The 25,948-nt window shown below is 42.1% G+C and overlaps 1 protein-coding gene and 1 long non-coding RNA gene across 20 annotated transcripts in view; one reads left to right on the forward strand and one right to left on the reverse strand.

Moving 5' to 3' along the window:
• Positions 1–27: 27 nt before the first annotated feature.
• LOC148050788 (uncharacterized) lies at positions 28–20,463 on the forward strand. Of its 18 annotated transcripts, none has more exons than XR_015700690.1 (14): positions 28–190; positions 366–573; positions 1,250–1,466; positions 2,040–2,144; positions 2,295–2,510; positions 7,249–7,369; positions 9,153–9,346; positions 9,792–10,065; positions 11,190–11,273; positions 11,820–12,573; positions 13,785–14,173; positions 14,253–14,327; positions 15,441–15,556; positions 19,391–20,463. It is a non-coding gene; the product is annotated as an uncharacterized LOC148050788 (long non-coding RNA). The 18 variants fall into 18 exon arrangements; XR_015700689.1 differs by having other exon boundaries at positions 29–190; positions 11,190–11,258; positions 19,391–20,462; XR_015700686.1 differs by having other exon boundaries at positions 30–190; positions 11,190–12,010; positions 12,412–12,573; positions 19,391–20,460.
• Positions 10,867–25,948, reverse strand: part of RSRC1 (arginine and serine rich coiled-coil 1) — a 176,065-nt gene continuing 160,983 nt past the window's right edge. For both annotated transcript variants that reach the window (XM_087740338.1, XM_087740337.1), the window contains 3 exons: positions 14,656–14,762; positions 13,582–13,728; positions 10,867–12,545 (listed from right to left, as the gene is read on the reverse strand). In XM_087740338.1, the coding sequence (XP_087596464.1) occupies positions 12,453–12,545; positions 13,582–13,728; positions 14,656–14,762 (347 nt within the window). In that variant the 3' untranslated portion in view covers positions 10,867–12,452. The remainder of the gene's footprint in view (positions 12,546–13,581; positions 13,729–14,655; positions 14,763–25,948) is intronic.

The raw sequence follows: 25,948 nt of genomic DNA on the forward strand, positions 1-25,948 counted from the left end.
GACGAGCTCAGCGGGGCGGGGCTCGGCGGGGGCCGCCGTTGCCGTGGCAACTGGCGCCGCCGTGCGGCCCCGCTCCAGAAGGTTCGGGCCCGGGCCCGGCGCCCGGCCCGGCGGGGAGCAGGAGCAGCCCCGGGCGTGGAGCCCCACGCTGCTCCTCGGGCCGCCTCTCCCGAAGCCCCGCTTTTGCCCGGTGAGACCACAGGGTCCGGCCCGGCCCGGCTTGGCGGGGTGCGGGCCCCGGCGGGGAGCAGGCCCGGCCTTCACCCCAGCTCCCGTCAAGGGTTTGCGGGTCGGTGCCGTCGGCGCGGCTCAGGCCGCTGCCCCCCCGTCTTTGGCAATTTAAAAAATAATTGTATTTTTTCCAGTAGGTGGCAGTAAAACAAAGCGACCGCGTTGTGCGAGGCCGGCTGTGTCCCCGTTCCCAGCGGCTGGGGAAAAAGCGGGAGCCTGGGCGGGAGCCCCTGGCGGAGCAGCGGCGCCCCGGGCAGCGCAGCGAGCGCCGGCGCTACAGGCAGCCTTAAGCCGCTGGTCCAGCACAACCGAGCAACGAGGAAAAACCGAGGCCGGGACGGAGTAAGGATATCTGACCGCAGTTGCAGCTCTGGCTGCGGGTGGCCGTCGCAGCCCTTTGTGGGTCAGGGTTACCTTGCGCTCCACACCGCTAAGCACTCACAAGGCATATCCGATTTCTGAGGGTCTACGATAGTTGCCTTCTGGCCAGCAGTTCATTGCATATTGCTTAACCATACCGGCTTTGGGAGTGAGACTGGTTAGGATTACTGGTTAAACAGAAAGGGAAAAAGAGCGCTTTGTCTTCTCGGCAGGAGGAAGCAGTCCCGCGGCCGGCTGTAAAGGAGAAACCCATCAGCAAAGCCTGTCGCTGGGCACAGTCGTCAAGGTTTCAGTAAAAGAATGGGGCAAATACACAGGGAGTGTTAGCTGGCTTTCCTGAAGAGCAGAGTGGCTGTGAACATGTAGGGGAGTGTATAAGAACTGTGGTTACATATAAACTTACTTCTGAAGGAAGACAGTTTGAAAGAACTAGAGGTATAGGAATCTCCCCTTCATTCTTCATAAAATGGGAGAATTGTGGAGAAAAATATTTATGTGTTTGGAAAAATTCTCCTAGTCTAGATGGCAAAGTTTCTCCGAGCTGTGAGCCTGGGGGTTGTTTCCTCTCTTGCATCTCCTGTTGAGAGGCTGGCGAAGGCTCTCCCCTCCTCTCCTCACATCTCTTTCAATATCCCAGTTTTTAGGGGAAAGATAGAAAATGTGCCCCGGATCACCAGGTGGGATTAGAGAGCATCGGAGTATTTATATGGCAGTCATGAGAGCAGATCCTTCGTTCCACTAAGATCCATCATGCTGCAGAAGGAGCTCTGCTGGTATTTGGCCCAAAGTGGAAAACCGACGTAAAAGATGAATGAACTGAGCCTGCAATATTTTTGAAAAATATCTGTAATCGGGTGAGCATTGATTTTGCTGTCCACTGATGTAGACTTCTCTTTAGATCCTAGCAAGTGGTGATATAGCAGCCTTAAGATGCACTCCAAGTTTGAGCAGTTGTTACGGTGAAAACGTTTATACCGACTGACTGGTGGGCAGGGAAGCATGACAGAAAAAGGGTTACCCATTGATTATCCAGGTGAAGTCTGTGAACTGTCTGTACATTTCTGATGAAAGATTAGCAAATAAAACAAATCAGGCGGTAGTCTTGGAAGTGAACTCTGCTGCTTTGGGGCTTTTTATAACGAAACCTTGTGCCAGTTATGATGTTATCAAAGACCTCTTTTATTGCTCAGAGACAGAATTCAAGCTTTGTTTCAAACCGCACACAAAAATATTATAAGCATTGTAGTAATATCATCCTTTGCACTCCAGTTAGTCTTTCAATCCACAGATTTTAAAGCTCTTTAAAACTTCTCTGAAGCTAGAGTGTATTCATACTAGAAAAGTAACATGCAGTAGCTTTACCATAGTGATTAAGTCATATACAGCGCTCATTTATTAATTACTTGTCATTCTATTTTGATTAATAGACAGATGCCCTGGATCAATTTGGTTTTTGCCATTATAGCAGTTCATTAATGTCCATGACATGGTATGCTAGAATGTTCACTTACCACTTGCTACAAACCAGCAAGGTGAGTTTTCTTTAACATAATTAGTGCATTGAATACAAAATCCTGCAAAGTACTATCCTTCTGCAGCTTTATCTTCTCAAAATGTTTGTTTTGGCGTGGTGAACTTGTTTGCAGTCTTCTACCAAAACCTATCTAGGTATTTTTTTACAGTGTTTATTTACAGCTTCTGAACACAGAGACAAAACGGACTGCAAGTTCAGTTCGTGCAGTGGAGCCTTTGTATAAATACAGCCTTGTGAAAAGAAACCCATTCCCTCTTCTGTACAACGATGAAACAGAAGTGTAGACCCTTCCAACAGCTGTCCAGAGTACATCAGATCCGCTACAGTTTGCTACTTAATTTTATGCGGACTCCGACTGCAAAAGGTGAAATTTCTTTCCAAGTCAGAGCAGATCCAGAGCTGGGTTACTGTGCAGATAACTAAGCAATATGAGTTCTAGTTATTGTTAATTTTTCGGTTGCTAGTGGTAAGATGGGCCCCGTTAGAAGTGAGCTCATTACGAGAGGCTCACTAACACGATAAAGTCAGTACTCTATTTGCACAGAGTGATATCTCTAATTGCTCAGGCCTTCTTATGGTTTGTGTCTGCTTGAGTTAGATTTCTTTTGTGTAGATAAAAAGACTTCTGTAAGAAATCACCTCGGTGCTACAGCACTGTCAGTCTGGAGGGCATCTCCAATGAGATTAATGATGTCTGCCTTAATATAAGAAAACTTTGCATAAATGAGATTATGGTTTCTGCTGAAACCTGCCAACTCTTATTCATTTGCAGTAAATATTATCTTTAATTAAAAGTTTCAAGGTATCTTGTTCCTGAACTAATGAGATCTACAGTGATTTCCCTTAGGAATTAATTTACCTTCTTAATTCTTATTCATTTTGGTGATATGACTATTTAAATCTGATTCAGACTTCAGAGCTTTGTTGAACATATTCATCTAGAACAAAAGGTCATTTTGCCATATTGACGTTTTGTTGGTATTTATAATTCTCTGTTCTCTCTCCATTCCAGAGATATGTGTTTAGGTTCCTGCCCCAAACATTTTCAACTAACACTTCAGTTCATCTTAACTCTTTGTGCTGAGTAGCTCTTTCCACGGCTGTTTTACTTTGCCTTATGTTTTCGGTTCCATCCAGAGTACAAATCAATTACAGTGATGCTGAAAAAAGATCCTAATTGTGATCACCGTGTTTAGAATAGCGTGGCTATGTGAAAAAGACTAAAATATGTGGAAAACACTCGGTGCAATTGCTGAGAAATACAGAAATATATCTGCCTTTATATCTGGGTAGTCATCAGCTACAGTTTCTCTACAAGGATTATTTTTAACCAGTAGGGATGCTTAACACTTGGAGGTGAAAATTGCATTCCTGCATACATGTTTAAATAGGCAAAGCGCCAGCCAGCAACTGGTTTGTGAGAACGAGAGCCAGGACCCATCTTAAGATTGTATACCAAAGGACTATATTGCTAGTGCGATTTTAAAATACGTAATTATTATAGCTAAATTACAAAGTTCCTTTGTTTTAAAAATAAATACGTATCAAAATTAAAAAGTAATATTAAAAAGAAATATCCAGTTTGCATACTCAAAGAAGACACCAAGGAAAAAAAAGAGCAAATGCTCCTTAGTTCATTATCGGGAGACTTTTCTATTGAAATCTAATCTGAATCATGAGAAATCCTCTCAGTCTCTTCATTGGTGCTCAGCAACGCTGGGTCTGACACTGATGAAACGTCAGCTCGTTTAAAAGGGGGTAATTACCCTAATGAAGTAAACGGAGCAAGGCAGAAGTAAAACTATCTCTTGGTGTTAACCAGAGGTCTTTTGTTCTTGTCTCTGATGAAATATAGAGTACCTCTTCAGAAGTATATTGTCAGCGTTAAGTAGATAAGTTGAACCATATTTCATGTGAGAGGCAAACTGGAAAGGTTAATTCCTGCTTTTTATAGGAAGAGATTTTTGTCTTGTTACTGTTACTCCAAATTTTTCCATTTTCCCACCCAAGAACTGGTGAGGGAAAACATTTCTGTGTTCACTCTGAGACTCTCTTTGGGCTCCATATACAATTAGGAAATATCCTTAAAAGCTCCTGTTCTGTCTTTGAAGTTGATTTTTAAAAAATTGTCTGACTATTATACATAAACTGGAGTAAAAACTCATGGCTGCAGGAGATTCCTAACCCCGTACTTGCACCACCGGCGGGTAGGAAACATGTTTTGTGGCATCAGCAGAGCGCGCGCTGGGACCAGCTATATATAGAATAGTCACCGACTTCTACAAGTTGTTGATAACCTTTCATTTGTAACTTGCTCGCAGACCAACTTCCTCCCATCGCACACAAATGAGAGGATTATCAATAATGTATGAACTAATAAATAATGCTTGTGTGCTGTTGTCAGGGCAACAAATATCATTTAGACTGCAAGAGAGATCCTCATGGTGTGTCAAGTGGATTTGAAGTCTTCCATATCTGGAAGGCTTCAGCAAGTAAAAGAATGAGATTTTGCTGTGTTTCTTTGAGGCAGGTGAAAGAATTGGTGAATTATATTCTGTTAGATTCACCGAAACGTGAGAGATTGGCTCCCTTTTAAAAACCAATATTTTATATCATTTACTTATTTAATAGCTGTTTACAAAATACCAAGATCAGCAATGTAGGAATTGCCAGATTGGATTACCTGGTAGGTCTGCATGGTGTCCGGTGTCTTCTTTACGAGTTACCCGGGCACGATGTTTCTTCAGAAACTGCTAGGAAGTGCACAAGAGCTCTGCGCCCTTGGCCTGGCGCATCTCTGTAATACAAACTCATTCCCAAGACCTGCAGGATAAGCTTTTGTTTCTTTCTAAAAGTATTCGGATGTTACTTTTCAAATCATCTATACAAGCAATAATCCATTTGAGAGTTTCTAAGTTGTTGGCTTTAATTACATCTTGTAGCAATGAATTCCTGAGTTTAATTTTCCATCAAGTGAAACAGCATTTCTTTTAACCAGCCCTAATTTCGCGACCTTTCTGTCTATCTTCTGTTCTTGTTTTGTTTAGCAGAGTGAAAATTGAGGCATATAAATATACATAGTCTCATTCTTAAAAAAAACCCAACATAACAAAAAAACAGTCAAGACCTGGCCCCAGGGGGAGTGTTTATCATTGATGCTAGGATATGATCCGAAAATAATATTTGTTTAAATGGGCTCCGTTGCCATCATGTACAGTACCTATTGATTTATAAAAACTTTGGCAGCACACGATAAAGTATTACGGAGCAGAGGGAGTTTTGTTCCTGAGTTACTTCAGTAATTTGCAGCTATCTCATCTTCCCATTCCCAATGGCCAAGCAACCAAAAAATACATGTTGAAGATGCTGAACAGTCTTCCGTGAGATGACATATTTATTTCTTAAATCCTGGCGACTTCTCTTCTCTCTGGCACTGGGAGGGAGAGAAAAAAAAAATCGTACTCTAGTCTCAGCACCATGGCATCCACGAGTGGTTTTCTGATGGTTGGGGCAAAGCCACTTGGCACTTGCCTTGGTGCCTCCTCCAGCAGCGCGCCTGGCTAAGAGCACGCGCGGGCGGTGGCTGACTCCTCTACAACCCTGGGCACCGAGAGAAGAGACCCGCTTCTGCTGGGCTGCGCGGTGGGGCCAGTTCTCTTACGATCAGAGATAATAACGAACTGCTGGCACAGGGAGGAAATGCAGCACGTGTGTTCCTGGGGCAAAATCTTTACCGGGTTAATGGTGAAGATCGCCAAAATCGAGCTCAGAATTTGTCCGTGGCCTCAAGCTGTAAAATCAGACAAAGAAAAATGCAAGATGTATAGCAACACACGCCCAGGGCTATAAATCAGCTAGGCAGCAAGAGCTGCTTGATTTACCCAGTGCCTGCAAGAGCCAATTTCCACAGGAAAGTAAAAACCAAGCTTTCCTGCTTCAAGTGGTTTGCACCAGGTGAAGCCAAATTTCTCCACTGTTTAAAATTCGTGACCACAGTTGGGACAGTACTGTGTTTGTTCAAGTACTTGAACTAATTCGAAAGGTCTTGCCTGCCTTAAGCTGTCTCTAAAACTAAAAATGAATCTTGCTAGTTGAGCAGACATTATTAAAGCTGCATTTAAATTAGCCCTGTAGAAAACAAGCATATTAAACGCACAAGTTATCACAAATCATGTTTATACAGCTCAGAAATGATCACAGTATATGACTAGTTTCACAGGTAAGGCAAGAATTGTCAGTTTTAATTGTCAAGAAGAGTTTTCACTGTTCACCTAAAGAAAAAAAATCCCAGCTCTTATTACATACTTACTTTTTAATTACATTTGTTGCGGCCCCTAACTTCCAAAAGCGTAGGAAAATGTTTAACTCTGTTTACCTAACTATTGAGAACCAGCACAGTATATTAAAAATAGGTCTTTTTCCTGAGCTATTTTGGAAAAACCTGGTCAGAGAGCACTGGGGGGCTGTGATCAGCCCTGCGCTGTGTGTTTCCACGCACTGCCCAGCAATGTCAGAAGCAAGGTTGAAGGTAATTTGAGAGGACTCAGACAATCAGTGCTCAATCCCCCGTCAGTTCTGTAAGGATCAGCAGTTACTATTTAAATTTAAAATGTATTGGCATAAATGAGGTATCCTTACCTCTTAACCGTTAAGTTCTTTTACAGGTAGGCTTAAAGATGCAGTGCAATTTCCAGAGGCTTAAGCGTATTTTTAGTGGAAGTGGCCTTTTGACAGTGTAGTTACAAAGCTGATTACATTCCATCTGTAACGTTGGCCCAGTGCAGAGTCTTTTGCAAAGGCAGTTTGTTATAAATTGTTCGTAAATGTCAGATAAAAGCATCGTGCTACTGTAAGCAACTCGAGGTAGACATGTAATAACATTTACATTAATATTTTATTTAAATATATATTCAATTCACATAGTTGCCCGGCTCTGTAACTTGTATGAACACTGAAATAAGATGACAATAATTTATAAAAAAAATACTCTCAAGTTCACTGAAAAGGTTTCCAGAAATGCAATTTGACATTTTTACAAATGTTAGCTGTATTTAGTTCCCATTAATAATAATTAAAGAGATTTGTTTGTGTCTTCCTTTCAGAACTGTAACATGGAAATCCAGCCGCTGCCTCCGGCAGACGTGGAGACCTGCAGCATCCAGAGGCAGGTGCCCGTCCCTCCCGTCGTTCCCGGCAGGCCAGCTCCAGAAACCGGCCGTGCTGGTGAGCGAGGGGCAGCACGGCCTTCGGCAGCTGGTTTTGCTGACAAGAGAGGGGAAGAGTCCACTTTTTCTTCCTATAAACTCTCCCAGGGACTGCACCACATAGACAGTAAATATTTGGAGCTTACCTTTTTGAGCAGTATTTTTGATTTGAAAGGATGAAGATTGTAAAGCAACAGAAAACTCTGAGACAAACTGCTCTGTCTTGTTACCCTAACTCCAGCTCTGTTTAGGAAGTAAAAAGGCAAATTCAGACTCTGTGCATCTCATTTCTATGGCCTTTCTAGACAGCCACTGATATTCAGTGTGACAACTGCTCTGGGACGGCAGAGACATCTAGTGGGAATGAGATTTTTACCGTGGCAGCTCAGCAGAGACGACACCTTTTAAACTACAGCCTTTTCAAAATAGTGCGTTCAAAAACGATGCCCAAGGGCCGAAAGGCTTCTCATATCACTACTATCCCTGCAACCATGCAGCCCCAGTCTGTGTTCTATTTCCGAAGAAGCAAAACGATAGCCAAGTAGCGATTTTCATTTGCACCTGGGTCTCAATCGTGGCATAACCATTTACCAGCTCACAAGACGCACACCTCAATGGGGGGGGAGCCCAGCTGGAAGCAAAGCACAGCTCAGCACTGGTGATAGCACTGGGCTCCCTCCTCCCCTCTCTGGGCTGAGCTTCCCTTCCAGAAAGAGTAGACGTATCGTGTCACGTCTCACCCCCGCGTGGCAATTCCAGAGTGACTCAGTGTCTAAGTCTTGCTCCCCAGCGTCACGTAATCCTGCCCAGCCACTGCTACTCTCTTTTCCTAGGTCTTAGCAAAGGAGGGAGACAAGGAGGGGAGGGAACAGTCAGGAAAAAAGAAATTAGGCAATGCTGCACTAAGTCAAAATTACAAACTATGAATATTTTAAATTCTGGAGTAATAATACTTCTAGCATTGCTTTTTATTACTGCTGCAAGCTGAAGTCGTCGCAGCCCTGTGTCATATGTGGATTAAGTCATAGGTTCAAGCTGATCTCTCCTGAAACAGGTTTCTAGAGTTCAAGGATCTCCACTAAAAATAACTTCCTTCTTGTAACTTGACAAATGGAAAACTGTAATCATCAAGAAGGTTGGTTTTGGGTTACTGATGGAAAAATGGCCTTCGGGATCATCCAGTCCTGCTCATATCAGAGCGACTGAAGCAGAAGTAGCAAAATTTGATCTCCTGGCTGGCAGTGTTTTCTTAGATACCATTATTTTAGTAGCAAAATCTTTCTAAAATGTTGTAACAGTAATTTAAAAACTAAATGCAGCTCCTTTTCAAGCAATTATCATAAAAAAAAATAGTTGTGGACATGCTGGATGACTCAAGAAACCAGAAAGAGCTACTGAACATTTTACCTAAAAGTTATCAAATCAAAATCAGCCTGGTTTGATTTTAATTGATGGTGGCTGTTCAGCAGGCTAAGTGAAATGAGTTTGCTAATGTAATTTCTAGGAGTAGAGGTCTTCGCTGACTACCAGAAGTCTGAATGGCTCGAGTTACAGCATTATCTTTTCACTCCTACACATCATTCGTCCGAGTCAGACTTAAGGTAGTTTGGCATTAGGAGGAACTTTGTGTTAGAGCTGATTGTATCGGAGACACCCTGTCACGAGTCCTGAATGACAAAACCACGTCACTGCTGTCTCTACAGGCTGCAAAACACAGCTAAAAGTCCTATGTTTTAGTTGGATAACTAACAAACAGCTGTTTCTTTCCCTTTCTTAATCAGGAATCCCTTCCCTTTCCCCAGGAGCACGGAGCAAACTGGAAAATACAACAAAAAAAATAAACTTTCCACAGGGAAGAGTCCTAAATGCTAAATGTGAGAACATCAGAAGACCTTAGGAGCAAAGAAACTAACAAAGCAGGATTATTGTCGGAAGGTGTCACTCCTTTTTGGATCAGGAGAAGCGTGGGGTGAGAGTCAGCAGTGCATTTTTCCAGGTTAGTGGCGATTAATTTGTACACATTGATATGGGTTTCATGTCCACGTTACAACACAGTTAATTAAATTTGTATCTGGCTGATTAGGTGACACATGCTGTCTTTTCCTCAAGCAAAAAGGCCCCACGCATGGAATGGTAATCCATTTATCATGTGTCCAAGTCTTGTAAAATAATTTTAAGTGGTAAGTTTGTCAAAATGCTCCTTAATGCAGAGCTGGTTACAGAGTGAAGTTTATTTCTGATGTTGCTGCCTTCTTGCCTATCTCATTTCTGATACTCAAGTATCTGCCTACCTTTGACAGGAAAAGGAATAATTTATCATAGGATGCTATTCAAGTAAAAGCAAAATAGTTTACACAACTTGAATCAAGAGTGCTGCAGTCCAAACATTCATGCTTACAACCCTACAACTGGCCTTACGCAACCTTTATTTCACTCTCCAGGAGCAAACGCAGTGGAACAGCGTCTATTTTTGGTGAAGGTTTAAGCTGTGGAATCAGCAACGGCAGGTTCTCGGCAAGGCAGAGCACTGATCCAGCGCCCCTTCGACAGGGCTCGGCTTCGGAAAGCAGCGAGCCTCCCTGCAAGTGAATCTTGCAAAAGGCCACTTACATCTCAGTGAGATGTTCGGTGTTTTGGATATTCAGCTTAGCCGTACCCAATGAGGGATCCACCGTAAGATTAAAACTCACTTGCAAGACGCAACATCTGGCCTTGGTAAGGTCGCCAGTCAGCTCCACGTGAGCTCTCACTGCCAGGACACGCACTTGAGCATCACTGACTTGCTTTAGGCATCTTTAGAAATCTGTATTGCATGAACTTCCAGGTTTGTAACAAAAAGGAGAGCACATTTTCTAATTTGTAACAGATGTTATCTAGGCAAAAACTCCATCCTGACAATTCCTTCATCTCCCAACACCGGTAACTCCATAAACTTCAAGTTTACTGACCTGGTTTCAGCACAATGAATGTTCAAAGCAGGAACTGAGACAGGGTGACAGAACATAGGGCCTAAAACAGAAAAAACCCTCCTCTTAAATGAACTGTCTCCGCACAGGCAGACACCGGGGCTATAAACAAGCTATGTATTTCGTGAAGGCTACAGAGTTCTGAGTAATTATTTTTTGGTTATTCGGAGCACTAATCTGCAAGTGAAAATATAAAAATCAACTTTATAATGATATGCTCCGTGTTTCAAATGATGTTTGGCATATTTCAGTACATATTTCTAGTCAATTCAGATTATCTAAATGCTATTTCCATTTTCTTTCCAGATCTTGCTCACAATTCTCCAGCATGGGCTTGCTGGACAAATTTAGTTATTGACTGATAAGCAATAGTAGGTACACCCTGTTGTTACCACTAAGTCTTATTTGCTTATTAACAGACCAGTTTGTACAATTTTTTAATATCCTATAGGGTTGTGAATTACATAAAAGGAAATTTTGCATCCAATAAAAATACCAAAATTATCCAACATAACGTGTGAAAAAGAGGAATTTACACCTGTACCTTGCATGGAGATCAAATAGTTTTTATTTACCATGAAAGAAACACAGAAGGAGATTAGAAGACAGAACAATAACAAATATTTACCATTTGAAAATGCTGAAATGAAACAAGGGAAACAATTTTTTTTCCACTTTTTGTTGCAGACAAGGGTAGTCTTGAAACACAGCCATTTTAATGCAGGAGCAAGTAAAACTAGCACTGTTCATAAAGAAAAAGTAAAAACGTATTAGAATGCAAATTTAATACATTTTCCTTTTGCATAGGTGATCTAAAAAAAATAAGACAACCAAAGTACATTTCCACAATCATCCTCCTTTTTTTTTTTTCAGCACAGATCTGTGGACAAGGACAATTAACACTAAATTAATTTCTTCATTCACACGGGAAAGCTGATGCAGGTAATTTCCAATGAGGTATGTCCAGAGGTGGGGGGCTTATTTTAGTCTTCTACTTATTTAATAGTTTTCTCACAGCTTTGCTAGATACCTCAGAATAAATACTTTTGTATTTTATTTGGTTGATCTCTGGCATTTAGTTGGATGATGGACAGATTTCTTTTTTGTAAGTGTACTCAGGAAAATTTGGTATGTTCAAATAGGACTAATCTTTCATTATTTTAAAGTCAAACCTGGACAAACGGAAGCTTCACAGACTGAAAACAGTCACTCTATACAGAAATCGGTATGCCATTAGTCTTGTTTGACAAAGGTCTGTACCACTACACACAATAATATTTATATTATTTCCCATTAAGAGTTCGCAGAAAGCTGTCTTTTCCTGATTACCAAACATTTTAATGTGCTTAAAATTGCTCAGCAAATAATATTTCTTGAAACCTGCTGAAAACTTTACAAATTTGTTTAAAAGGATAACATAACCTTTTCCTTACATCTGCTCCGGGATGCTAACAGTAGTGGGTGGATGTTCACAGAAATGTAAAACATTGCTTTCCACTCAAGCCCACCAGAAGTGAGGAACCAGGCTAAGGCTGGAGCAGGCGGATGAATGCATCAATTCAGAAGAGCCCCTCAGGAAGGAGACTGTCCACAGATGGCTGGGATTCAAAAGCTGCTGCCGCAACGCAGAACGGAAGGAAGAAATGATAACAGGGATATCGTTTGCCCTGAATCCTCCTCCAGCTGCAGAAGAGGTAACGGCCCAGGGTGGTATCGCTTGTACTCCTCCTGTCTGAGTGCTGGCAAATCTGAACTTTGACAGTCTTATTTTTTCATCTGTCTTTGAACTGCTACATGGTTATATGCATTTTTTTGATTGGGAGGTATAAAATTACGCCTCCTTGGGCTGTCAGGTTTTTTGCACCCCAGAGGAATTCAGTATGAAAAAAGAAAATTACACTGCTCTGATAGCCTTCCCCTCTACAGTGGGTAGCTCAGCGATACAAGTCACTCAGCAATGAGTTCAGGAGAAAAACGGAGGATAGAACATTCTTGTTTATTCAGATGAAATATTTATTCTCTGTACAACTCATACTGAGTATTAAAATCCCCTCAAAAGAGAAAAATAAAACAATGTAATGGTTGGATTTGTTAGCATTTGCGGAGAACTGGTATGTGATGGTCGCAGCAGTTCGCTCAGGCCACCGGACTGCCCATCAGCCTTTCTTGCCGAAGAGCAATCAGCCTCTGAAACCACTTCTCTTCTGCTTCTGCCTTCTCGATAAACAGCTGAGAGACACGGGGGAGAGGAAGAAAAGTAGGCACAACTCATTAACTGTCTCTTTGTTTGTTATAATCTGTTGAAATATGTATTGACTATTTCAGTGCCCAAAGAAAAAGCCCAGCTGCCTAGGGGTGTTAGACTACAAAGGTGATATAAACGCACTAGTGAAGGTAGAGACTTTAATAATTGGAAAGCCAAGACATTCTGACTTCGGTCTCCTCCTGAAACAGCAAGTTTGTCATATTGTACAGGTCTTGATTAGGTTATCTAGTTATTATTATTACATTATATATTATAACTATTATATTATCTTATATATTATATTATATATAATATACAATATATAAGTCATAAGACATATATGTCATATATATCATAAGACATATATAATATATATAAGTCATAAGACATATATATAACTACGATTACTACTATTATAACTATTATAACTATTATCTAGTTATCTAGGTTATCTATGACTTGCATTCGGTTATCTACTGCAGTCATTTTTAACTTGCTAATTCTTAAAAAAACTCTACTGTAAGTAATCCTGTTTCCAATTATAAGTGCTCACAAAGGAATTTGTGTAAGTTTAGCCACAATGATTTAAAACTATCTTAAGTTTGTGATGTATTTAAAGCTTTACGATTTGGCAAGGTGGGCAAGTTCTGAGTCTTCCAGCAGGTTTCCCACTACACAAACTAAAACCAATTTTTCCTGAATTTTTATTGAACAGGATTTTTTATATGAACAGGATCTTAAATTCCCCTGCATTGAACTAGTATGCTACTTTGTTATAAAATTGGTTTGTAACTCTAAAACTACGCCACTGGTGAACAACTTCTTTTGTAATTTTTCTGTGTTGGATGACGCAAGGAGTGTGATCCTTTCTGAGCCAACGAGCGGCCTGTTAGTTAATGGTGTTCAGACCACAGATTATTTGATGAGCAGCACAGCAAAATAGTTGTTAGGTTAGGCGAACCTGCTGTCATTCAGTGGGCTGTCTTGTTCTAAAGATCAAGTAGATATCGACACACTTACATTCGGATGTGCTAAAGAGTTATCATCTTGATATTTGATGGCAGTAGGGATATTGGCAGGTGGTGGTTCTTTTTCAGGAGCAGATGCATCAACAGTTCCCGCTCCGATAGTTACAGGTTCGTACTGTAGTTCAGTAGGCTCTATTGACTAAAAAGAAAGAAACACATCTGAATATTTTATCCTCAAACTCCCAAACATGGCAGCATCTTAACCGAGGATTCAGCTTTCTTCCTACTGCAACACGTGCCCGTGAAAGGATCCTCATGCAAATACTTCTCAGCGTGCTTAGCAGGAACACGCTGGACGTGGACTAACATCCAGACTAAACACATGAAGTGAAAAACAAGGGATTGCCAAAGGCAATGAGAGAGCTTGCAGAACCGCAGCATTGGGGTTTTGGATCACTTTCTGAAGAAGCCACGTGAACTTCTCGGAGACTTCTGAAAAGGCAAGAAAATGCACGTTCTGGGGGAAACAAACAGTGATAATTCAAAACACCTCACTGTTAGATGGAAAAACCGAACCAGCCTTTGCTTGCCTGTTTCCAAAGACGAAAGCATCCAAGTTCCCTAGAAGACTTGGCAGCCAAAATGTAAGTAAAATTCAGAAACCTGGATGTCTGATGTTAGGTTTTTGGAAAGCTGTCTGAGAACAACGCCGTTTTGTTTCAGGGAGTAAATATGGTCCTAAAGTCTGGCTTCAGTTAAGCAGAGTTAAAAATACTGATCTCTACCTTTAATTACAAGGTAAGTGTCTGATTGCTTTTGGATTTTAATTCTTCGGTTTCTCCTACAAAAAATCTTCATGGCTTTATATGATTTTAAAAGAATTTTTAAAAAACAGAGTTGCTCAGCATAGGTAGAATATACTGTCAAAACAGTTGATTTCATTGAAATTCTTACACATTTAAATGTATTCTTCCTTGAACTCCACACCAAGAACATAGGAGAGTCGTTGGTGGGAGTTAGGATTGTCAATGCTGATGCTCTTTCATGGATGTAAACTGTACTAACAGCGCAGCTTCCACCTGACTTTGAAAGGATTAGGCACCAAGAAGGGACATTGAAAACTTACCTTTTTGACTTCTTTACTTGATCTGAATGCCTGCGGAACAAAGGCGTCACTTTCAATAGCTTCAATTTCTTTTACTCGTTTCACTTGCTCTACTAGGGTGGCTTGGTCTACAAAGAGAAGGTGTAATGTCAGTATACATTAGTGTAAGCCTAAGATAAATGCCATGTCTAAGCAATGACTTGAATGTATTTTACAACAGTACATCCCAGAAAAAAACCAACTTGTATTGCAGCCCAAAATACTCTGTTACAAAGAAAAACTCTCTCCTTTAGTAAAAATAACAATAGTGAGTTGGCCATTATCGTTCAACATATGATATCATTCAAGATGCTAACTTAAGAATTTGCCAGAGATGTCCTCGCAGGATAACTGCTAGATTTACGGCATGAGGATTTCCTGGAGAAGTTAAAGACTCGGGGAGAGTGCAGACAGCTCAGTGGAGTACCATCTGTATGTAGCAGTAAAACTACTTCTGCCTGTATGGAGGTGAATTTGGCTTCAGCTGCGGGTGTCCAGAGAGATGTCCCATCATCTGTCTGTTCTTTGTGACAAGCTATGTAATAAGTTTGGCATTAAGAGTTACATCGTTACGTGAATTTGACAAAAAAAAAATCTTAGAATCTGGTAATAAAATATTCCTAACATACACACTAAATATTGTGTGCTCATATGATTCTTAGGTGACAAAACTGCAGCTGTTTAATCCAATGAGCAAAATTGCTTCTTTATTGTACTGTGAGGTCTCACAGCGCACATGTATTTCACAAGATATTTTTGAATCCCAGGTTGAGATTTTACTTTGACAAAGTGAATGCAGCTCCCCGTGACGTTATGGTGAAGAAGAGCAGGTCCTGCCAACCTTCGTCCGAGCTACACTAACATGTAACTGGGGTGCTGTCAGGTAGGCTTTGCTAGTTCTTTCACTGCTCAACCAATCTTCTGGATAGATCAGACTGGTCGGAAACTAAGACCAACAAAGCAGGACATGGTCTGTGAAACTCAGACTTAACACGCGGCAGCAACGTCATGCACAGGCTGATCCGGTACAAACTCTCTTCTAATTCAAATTTGGTTTTAAAAGGTTTTGTACTGGTAGGCTTGATGTCAGAGCAGGTATATCTGCACCAGCCAGATTTCACAGGCCAGCTGTCTGCTAACACCATCAATATAAACTCTTTTTCTAGATGGCTGGAAAGAAAGTGCAACTGGGTCTGCCCGTGCCCCTGCACGTCAGTTTGGTGTGGCTGAGTGACCTGGTACCGAGGAGCTGAGCTCCTGAGCCACAGAACCATGGTCTCCAGCAACACAGTAAAAAGGAGATTGCCAAAAAGATGAGGAAAAAGCAACTTAGGATAACCATGAAGTTTGATTGAAAACGTCATGAATAGACAAGAATACTTTAAACACTATATACACCACAAATTTAAATAAAAAAGCAGTTTTAATTATATATTTGTGGTATATACATATGTATGTATAAAAGGTTAAATTTCTTATTCTAAAGAAAGCAAAGTATACTGAAAATCAGGAAAAGTGCTTGCAGACTAAAAGAGCTTGCAGAATTATCCAGAAATTCAGATGCACCAAACTCTGTATAGAAAATTCTAAATCCAAATTCACGTAGATAAACACATACGCTGCAAAATACTTTCTCTTTTGCACAAGAAAAAAATAAACGTAACTGACATCCTTCTGCAATGACTAACCACTGAAAACTCATTTGAGTCTATTAATGACAAGTAAGTGGAGCTTCAGATGAGCAAATAAACTAATAGCAGCTCAGAGATATTTCTGGAATGGAGATGCCCACGCTAAATTAACAACTTCATTTCTTATCAGCGGGTTGTACTGCAAGACTTTTATTTCCAGTCCTGGGTAGCATGGCTTGTTCATTATGGTACATCTGACATAAAAGCGTTTGCTTTACTCTCTGCTTCATTTTCTGTTTCTTCAGATTCACAGCTCAGTTAACCTTCCTTACCTGCTTCTCTGTCTAACCGCAGTGACAAGCAAATCTTCAATTCATTCTGCTAACTGCATGCTTTCGTTTAAGATTTTAACCAATTTGTGTCCATCTCATTTACTTATGAAAACCATTTGCTTTATACATAGTACTTTGGGGTCAGCAGTGGTCAAGGCACTGTATCGCAGAGCAGCGCACAGTTTTTGCTGCGAGCATCATTTATAAAACGGGTAAGGCAGACAGAAGACAAGAAGAGATGTAACTTTCGAGCAGTAAACAAGAACCTGCCCTATTGCTTAAAAATTATTTGGGAATATTGTTTAGTCTCTATGGATAGGATGAACAGAAAAATCAGGAACATGCTACCTATTTCTGCATATGTTGAATGTGCAGAAAGTCAAATACACCGATTGCTGAGTCTGGATAACCGCTTACAGCGCTCCGACTGCTTCGGGCAGTGAAACCCTACCTGACGTTTTAGTAACTTCACTGCAGCCCAGCACGAGGTTTGCACCGCGGCAGGAGAGGCGCGGGCAGCAGCACGCTGCAGCCTCGCGGGGGAGAGCGGCTGCCCGGATCGCAGGGGCGCGGGGTCCTCGGCTGGAGAGAGGGCGATCGCCGGGCGGGATGTGGGCAGAGGCGCGCTGGCTCCTGGCACGGCCAGCCGCGTGCCCCACAAGGGGTTTGTGGGAGCCCCAGTAAAGCTTCGGCTTTGGCAAGGCTTAGGACAGCAGCTGCACTACAGCAAAGTGCATGAGCCATCTTTAAGCCCGATTCTTTTGAATTTAGAAGGAAGAAAATCACTTGCTTACAATTAAGCTTGTGTTTAAAAGTTCTGTTGCCTTGCTGCTAACGTCTTCTTTTTTTAAAAGAGATTCCTAAGGATCCCATAGGAAGTATAAAACCAAACGCACACTAATGCCCTGCTAGGGAGGAGGAATCATAATTCATCAATCCCTTGGGTACATCTGGCCTGCAGGTAAATCCAGGAGTGGTAAGCGTACCTGGTAGGCACGGTGTTAAAGCCAGGTATCAGGGAAAGGCAGGTGAACGTAGGTTTAAAATCAGTTGCTCAACTCTTACTTCGCAAAACCTACGGTCAGTTCCCAGCCTGTTATAGTGTCTTACATGAATCTTATACGAACCGATGGGAATGACAAATTATTAAGGGGGCAAAAATCACTAAATGTTTAGAATTACATCAGTGACATTAACTTGGGGAAAATGGACTGGAGGAAGCGTAGCCCATTAGCGCATGATTTTTTTGACAAACACATTATTGGTAGATAAAATGACTTCCATATGTTGTTTGTCAGATGTCAGTAGAAAGGATACGTAATTCATAGTAAAATCAAAAATAATGGAGTCAGAAAGCTAAGAGGCTACAGACAAAAAAAAAATCAATACTAACTCACTGCACAGCAAATCTTTTTACCGTGTTATAGTGAAAAAAATAAACTAAATCTTCTATTAGGGCTTGTTGAGGCCCTTTTTTATAAAAAGGCGACTCTAGCAGCGGTCTCAATTACCATTCGTGTCCCCAGCTCTCTCCCACTGCCACCCAGCGCTGGCGGCACGGCGCGGCAGTGAGGCCGGGGTCCCCCCGCGGGAGCGGCCTGGCCCCACAAAGCCCCAGCACCGCCCGGGTTTAACGACATCGCTGTTTATGCCCCGTACCGTAAAGCTGATTCGACTGGGGGAACGTTTCGTTAGCCTAATTTTATAGCAATCTAAGGATTTTTGGCCCAGTTACCCCAGGCACAGAGGATTTAACTGGGAACGCTGTCCTTCAGAGATGACTCATTACTTTACACTTCCCATCTATATTTACATCTATTCACATATATATCTCAATATATATATACACACACACACAACTTTTATAGCTGCTATTTTCGTATTGAATTCATCTGTATTAGCAATAATTTGAAATGTCACTTCAGAAATGAAATGTGTATTAATCCTTTAGATGCCACCCAAAAATTTCACACACACAATAATTAGAAACACCAGAGAATCGGATAAAAGAAAAAGTAACTTGCCTGCAAGCTCTGCATAAAATATTCCCATTTCTTTGCTTATTTCTAAAGACAAAACTGGTGACGAAACCCGCTAAGAATTTAACAAGCACTGAAACAGAGGCATTAAATGACAAACAGCATCTTGTGAATGACCCATTAAATAAAAACATATTTTAAATATTTCTTGTATAACCTTTAGGTGTAAATTTGCAATGCTTACTGGATTCATTGCTAATCTATAACCCTGACCACGAAAATGAACGCATGCCTTTACCTAAAGAGTCTTCTTTCAAGCAGGTCTAACTTAAGAATCAAAGCAATGACATAATAAACCTAAAATATTCCTCAGAATATATCCTTCTCCCTATTTTACTAATTATATTTAAAGGGATATAGCTGGTTAATTTAACTGACCCATTTAAAATATAATACATTTTAAGTAATATGCTTTGAAATACTTACAGAAAAAAGTTGCTATTTTTTCTGCTCTTTTGTTTATGAGTTGAGGATTAAAAGAAGAAAACACAAACAGCTACCAGACTAAACAAACCAACTACAGAGGAAAATATTTTCCCCATCATCCCATATTATTTAGGGTCAGCTTAGGTGATACTTATAATTTTTATACAAATGTGTATATACAACCGCCTGGATACAGTAACAACTGCATTATCGAACTGTATGTTTTTTCAACAGAGCTGTGGTTTTTCACATGCCCAGTGCTTTCTAATTGCTTCCTATTTTTATTTAGGCTGCACAAACTGACGCATTCAAAGAAAAACAAAGTTTTAATCTCGACAATTTGCAGCGGAAGAGACAAAAAACTACCCAGCTTTGAGACATACCGTCTTCTACAGTGAACGTTTCTGTTCAACAAAATGAAAGCACTAGGAGGCAGAAGGAAAATCCAGCAGGATGGGTGGGATTCACTTCGTTTTTGTCCCCTCTAGACTTTACAAAACTTGGAGCTGTTTTTTAGGGTTTTTTCTCCCCCTCAAATCTTTTCTCTGTGCAGGACAGCAGCGGGCGGTGGGGGCTGTCCCGACACAGACGCAGAGACCCGAGCCTGCCAGTGCTGGCAGAGTGTGACCTCGAGCCCCAACGCCTTTCCCAGCGTCCGAGGGTGCCCGCGGCCACCGGCGGAGCTGCGTGGGGGACCTCACCGGTGCCTTCAACAGCCGTCGCAACGGCGAGACCTCCGGCACCCGCCAGCCCGCTACCATCATTTTACAGAGAACCGGTGCGAATCAGCCAAGAAACGAACTCCTCCCGCGAGCTTCTGCGTTAACGCAGAACCCGAGTCCCTTCGCCCCTGCCGGGCCCGGGTCAGGTGAAGGCCCGGGGCGCTGGGACCCGCGGGGCGAAGGCCACCTCAGCCCCGCTTTCCCACGCGGGGAGGCGAGCAGCCGGGCCTCCGCAGGGCCAGCCGTTAGAGGGAGGCACCGCCACGCACAACGCCGGCCGCCTCCCCGCCTTTGTCCGCGGCGTGGGGAAAATTGTGGGTGATGAGCCCCGAAGATGCTGCGAGCCGAGCGTCCCTGCCGGGGCGACCGCCGACGTGCAGCCGAAGGGGAATTTGGGATTAGTTTCAAAACTACCTCTTCCCTCTAACAACTCTAAGTCATGATAAAAACTGCTTGATTGCTGCTAACGTTTCCAGATCCCCTTAGCTGTGTCAAAGCTCTGTTTCAACACTTGGCCACACTATTTCCTAGCTGTTGAGATTGCCAGAGAAAGAACTTTTTCCAGCCAAAGTCACAGAAACAATAAAACATATTCCAAAACGAGCAACTGTGGCCAGAGAAAGTTTTTATTGTTAATTTGTATTCCTCACACTTAATTGTAAGTACTCCGGCCCTACAATTATAATGTATTAAAATAGCATGTTGCAAGTACTCTAGTACTTACTAGAGAGAGCACTAGAGTACTTCCAATTTGCTATTTTAATATATTATAATTCTAACCTAGCTTTCACAGTATTTTAAAAGAAGTCTGGACACAAATAGCTTCTTCTTTAAAAAGAATGGAAGTATTGGGTATAAAATCAAACAGAAGACACGATGGGAAACTTTAGCACTTGAGTTCTCAATTTAAAAACATTTAATTTAAGCAGCTTAAGAACACTTGGAATGCTGCTCTAGGCACGCATTTAACCCTGCATGCAGGTTGCCCTCGCCGTTGCGCTTTTCGCCCACGTGCTAGTTCCTACATTCACTCACATTTTGAGGCCTTTTGGGGTACGTTTGAAAATATCCTGGGAAAAAATCAAAATCAGCTAGTAAAGTGGTAGGAAACAGCACTAATACGCTTAAAATTGCCAGGTGTTTTCCTTCCCTTAATAGAGGGAGCGCAAGAAGCTGTGGCTGGGGACAAGATGGCGCAGCTCGGGGGCCGGCGAGCTGGCTGGCCGTCTGCCGGCCGCCCCCCGCCACCCCAGCAGCCCGCCGGGAGAGCCGGCGCAGGGCACACCGCATTTGTCACTGTGGCTAATATCAGAGATACGCCGCTCTTTTTTCTCAGCACACAAAAGCACGATATGTAATTCAATGCTCAATTTACCCTTGTCTCGTAGGAGATTTTTCCCCGCTAATTGATAGAAATTAAGCCATTAATCAAGCCACTAGCCATCATTCAAACCAGGGAAGATGAATACAAACTTTCATCATAACCACCTTCCCCATTTTAGTGTTCATTAGCATTAATTTTTAATGCAATTATGCTATTCTTTTACGCTGAGCTCATAAATTACTGCTCTTTTGTTGCTCGCTGGCCTTGTAAAATCCAAGGTAATGCTTTGTGCTCTGATCTTAAAGGCAATTACTGGGTTCTTCTATCTTTTATATATCTCTATCCCAAATAACCTCTATATTGTATGTTATATATATATATACACTAACAAGTGTATATATTACATATACGCATAATATATAACAATTTGTCTATGTTAAACCTATACACGTATCTATTATACACATTTAGATAAATAAAAGTATTTCTGCATCTAGCTGCACCCCTCTATACACAAGGATCCAGCTATACAGAACCAACGGCCTTCCACCGTAAGACGTTGTTGCACACTGGATGTACAGGAAAAAATTGCTGTATTAGAGACCAGGGTGGAAATAGGATTAGCAGCTGAGCTCGGGCTGTGGATGAGGCGCGCTGTAGGACAGCAGGGCTGAAACTTTGCAGGTGCTCAGGCTTTTGCACGGTCCTTTCTTTGTTTACACTTGAAAAAGTGATGCTGAAAGAGAAGACGGGCAATTGCACCTGCCCAGTGATTTTTTTTTTTTTTTCTTTTGCACGTTATAGTGCGTGGTATCATCCACAGACTCTTTCCAAGATATGGTATTTAATGTGTGTATTTTAACAGTTCCACAGTATCACACACTGACACACGGTGCCACTGCGATGCTCGGTGTCAACAGCAGGAACTTCCAGGCTTTTATTCCAGTCCATATATTGATTCTCAGTAACACATCAGGGGAAATGCACAGAAGCTACAACCACCTCTGCTTGCCCTCAAACGCTGACTACAATTTAAGTGGCTAAAGGAAAAATGAAGTGTAGATTAGCAAATTTTTGTTTGTTTGTTTTTAATTATTTTTCCGCTTCTTTCCTGGGCCAGGCCTTTAGCTGGTACATGAAATAATGCCATTCACACCGGCTAAACATCTGTCTAGCACCAATAAAATATGATACATGTATTTAAAATCCCATTTCATCCAGGCCTTAGCCAGCATAAACAAGACAATTCGGAGTTAAGTCTCATGCTTATCCCATAGATTCACCCTGGTCTCTCAGATAAATACCCATTTGACATGCGGTAAGTACACACGCAATGTTGGCACGGCCACCGAGATCAACAAAAACCCATTTTTTAACAGAAAATAAAAGACTCCACACAAGGGATTGTGGTTTAAGCAAATGGATACAATTTCTGTTAAATTTAACCAAAGGAACAGTCTCCCCTAGCTTCACAGGCTCCTTAATTCATCCTTTTTTTTTTGTGAACACGGACACAGGCTCCACACCGAGATGCTCTAACTTGCTTCTTCACGACGCAGGCAGGCAGCAAAGCACTGAACAGTCTGCTGCTGGCACGAACGCTGCCCGAAACAGCGTGGGCAGCAAAACACATATAATCCAGTGAAACCTTCGATATGACGCGCTTCGTACATACTTTCTCACTTTGAGGTAGGTAGCGCAGAGGTACGGCCGTGAATATGGATGTGGCTGTCATATGGAAACTGCAGCCGGCCGAATAAATGAATGTATTTTGCAATTTAGACTCTCTCCCTTATCCCCAGTCTATCAATCTGCCTCCAATGGAGCTTGTAACACTACAAATCTTAAAAAATAACAACCCACAAAGCAAACCCGACCCAAACCAAAGGAAGGCATCAAGGCAGGCTGTTTCCACAAGGGGAATCCTGCCACCCAGGCGCGTTACCTTGGCCTATGATTATACCCCAATCCCAAACGTTTTTCCTAGCCAAACACATTCCTACTTTTTCTCCCAAGTTTGGTAGAAAATAAAATTTGAGATACCAAAAATACATTAGCCAAAGCTTTTGAGAGGTCTTGCAGAGCCCACCTGAAAAAGATTATTTTAAATCCGTATCGATGACCCTGTTAGGCCGTTGCTTAAGACTTCTGTAGCTTATACATTGCGCTGGTAACAACACTTTTAGTGAAGATTGCCCAGCCCATCCTGCTGTAAGATCCTGCTTTGAGTTGCTTGCAAGTTTGTCAAACCTGAAACATTTTGGGTTAAAGTCTTCTGTGCTCGAATCTACCCCACACAATGTTTTGCGGAGGATTTCAGTCCAGCTGGTCCAGCCGTTTATGAAGATACAGTGAAACAGCATTGATTTGCCTATTATTGGCAAACTTGACTTCTAAAAATTCCGTTACTGCTTTTGCCCTTCTAGTCAAAATTTAGTCAAACCATAATACTTGGAAATGATCCTGTTTGCTCCTGCTTTACCAAGATTTCTTATTTTTCAGCCCCAAAAGACTGAAGACAGGCTTAATATACACAACGTTGCATGGTTTGTTAGGTCCAACACGTATCTACAAGCTTAAAAACCCCAGACTTCATTTTAAATGCTGTTGCTCCAGACGATGGTGGAGAAAGACAGTTTAACAGAGCCAGGCGTATGTTTCTCTGGAGATCTCCGCAACTCCTGAAATAGGGATGAAACCCCACCGAGTGGGAGTGGAAAAGCCAGGGGGAACAGGCGTCTTGCACAGACAGGAAAATGCACGGCAAAGGAGGTCGGGGCGGAGGGAGAGCTGGTAACGTTAATTGCAGTTAATGGGCCCTGAAGAACTGCGTCCGATACCAGACCTCTCCCCCATCTCACGGGAAGAATCGCAGCATGGCCATTAACCACCATGCCCATTTTCTGCGGGAGCTACTGGGGTCTGACATACCGAACAGATCATGCATGGCAACTGAAGTAAACGGGAGCTGGGTTTGGGTACGCAAAATGCAAAATTAATATGCTGAAGACAATGATCTGCTTTTAAAGTTCTCCAAAGTTGAAACCCTGTTATATTTCTGTCTCTGCTCTCTTCTTAAAAAACCCAGAATTAATAATACTCACTCACCTCACCGGGCTGCTGTGAGGATGAAAGCATTCATGTTCGTGCCACGTTCAGATCCTGTAGTGGTGAGCCCCCAGAACAGCCCGTGAAGAAATTCATAACGCTGCTTTTAAGACGAGGTTTGAATAGCTACAGTCAAATAAAGTACAGATCTGCATATTGAATAATGACAATATAAAATAATTAATAGTTCCTATTAACTAAAGTCTGTCCAAAATGAAACAACGCTGACTGAGGCAGAGACCCTGCTGAAAATTTGCAATTATGCACTTAAAAGTTACAATGCTAGAGTCTGGTTTTTTCCTTAATTTCCAAGCATTTGATTTGTTTTAATGCAGAGGTGCAGTTTTGGCGTGTGCGTGCATGAATGTCCGTATGCATTTGCACACACACACACGCACAAATCCACTTTCTTCCAGGCACAACTCGGAACAGGGCCAGGGAGATAACGCACGGGCTCAAACCTCTCCGCTAACAAGTACGTCGCTAAACGAGATGCCAAAATAAAAGAAGAGTAAGAAGGGATTTCACATTTGGTTAGCCTTTTTATATTCTTTAAGAACATTTCTCTGCTCCAAACCTCTAATTAGCTAATCCCATTCACCCACTTTGCGGACGGAGCCTTCCTGGGACACAAACAATCTTTTTTTCCTTTGTGTCCTTCCTTTGTTCACGGCAGACAATGTTACGGAGTCAGTAGAAGCCCGCATACCACCAGCCAGCCTAGGTATTGAAGTAGGGTCCGTTTACCCCACATGCACCATTCATTAGCACTGAGCTGTATTTAAGTGTAACTGGAGAAGCATGGGGAGGGATGCTGGCTAACTGGGATGGGCTGGAGGCAAATCAAAGACTAAAAAAAAGGGGGGAAAAAACCCCTCTTACAATTGTTATTGGAGAAAACAATTATAATAAATTCCTGCTTTGGGGAATATGTGTAGTGAAGTAATTTTCCCTATGTCCCAGTACACAGAGCCCCCGAAGGCCTCTCTCCTGATGGAAAAAGGCCTTGGTACTGATCAAGATGGAGTAAAGTGTCCCTCCAGCTTTCTGTTGCTGTTGGCACCAGTACTTTAAGCCAGATTGAGTCCAAGAAAACCTAAAACCTAAGTGGCTGACTGTACTATTCAATTTTTTGTTTTGTTTTCAATGAGCATAAATCTTCAAAGGGAGGGCCTGTGGTCAGTTATTTCGGCAAGCGGTTTCATCCGCGGCTGGTCCCTACCCAGCCCTTGTCCAGGGAAGCCCCGGACCTGGCCACCTACCCAACTCCTGCAGTTCTGGAGCTTGGGTCAGGACTAAACATTAGACCTACAGATGAGGCTCAGCCTGCTGCTTCTTTGCACAGGGCTCATCACGGTTGTACCATCAGCCCGGCTCCCAGGACACACCATGCGCTCTGCGCTCTATTTACGGTTCTTTTGCCCTTTGCTGTATAGTTTTGTTTGTTTCTGTCGCACCTGTTGGCTTCTTTCATTTTTCACGTGTTTCTCACATTTGAAAAATGGTGTTCAGTTCATCCTCACTGTCGTAAAGTTTATTTTCCCGTATATTAAATATATTTTTGTTTAAATCAAAAAAGAAACTGATGATTTGGAGACAAATACAAAGTGGTATTTCATTGCTGGAAGGAGCCTATGCGTGATGTGGTTTTACTGTCAAAATGTAGACCTGGGAATTTTGCCATGTTAAATTA

This window comes from Nipponia nippon, unplaced genomic scaffold (genome assembly GCF_047370975.1).
Source record: "Nipponia nippon isolate SJK-2023a ecotype South Korea unplaced genomic scaffold, ASM4737097v1 scaffold_7, whole genome shotgun sequence".
In the NCBI taxonomy this organism is placed as follows: domain Eukaryota; kingdom Metazoa; phylum Chordata; class Aves; order Pelecaniformes; family Threskiornithidae; genus Nipponia; species Nipponia nippon.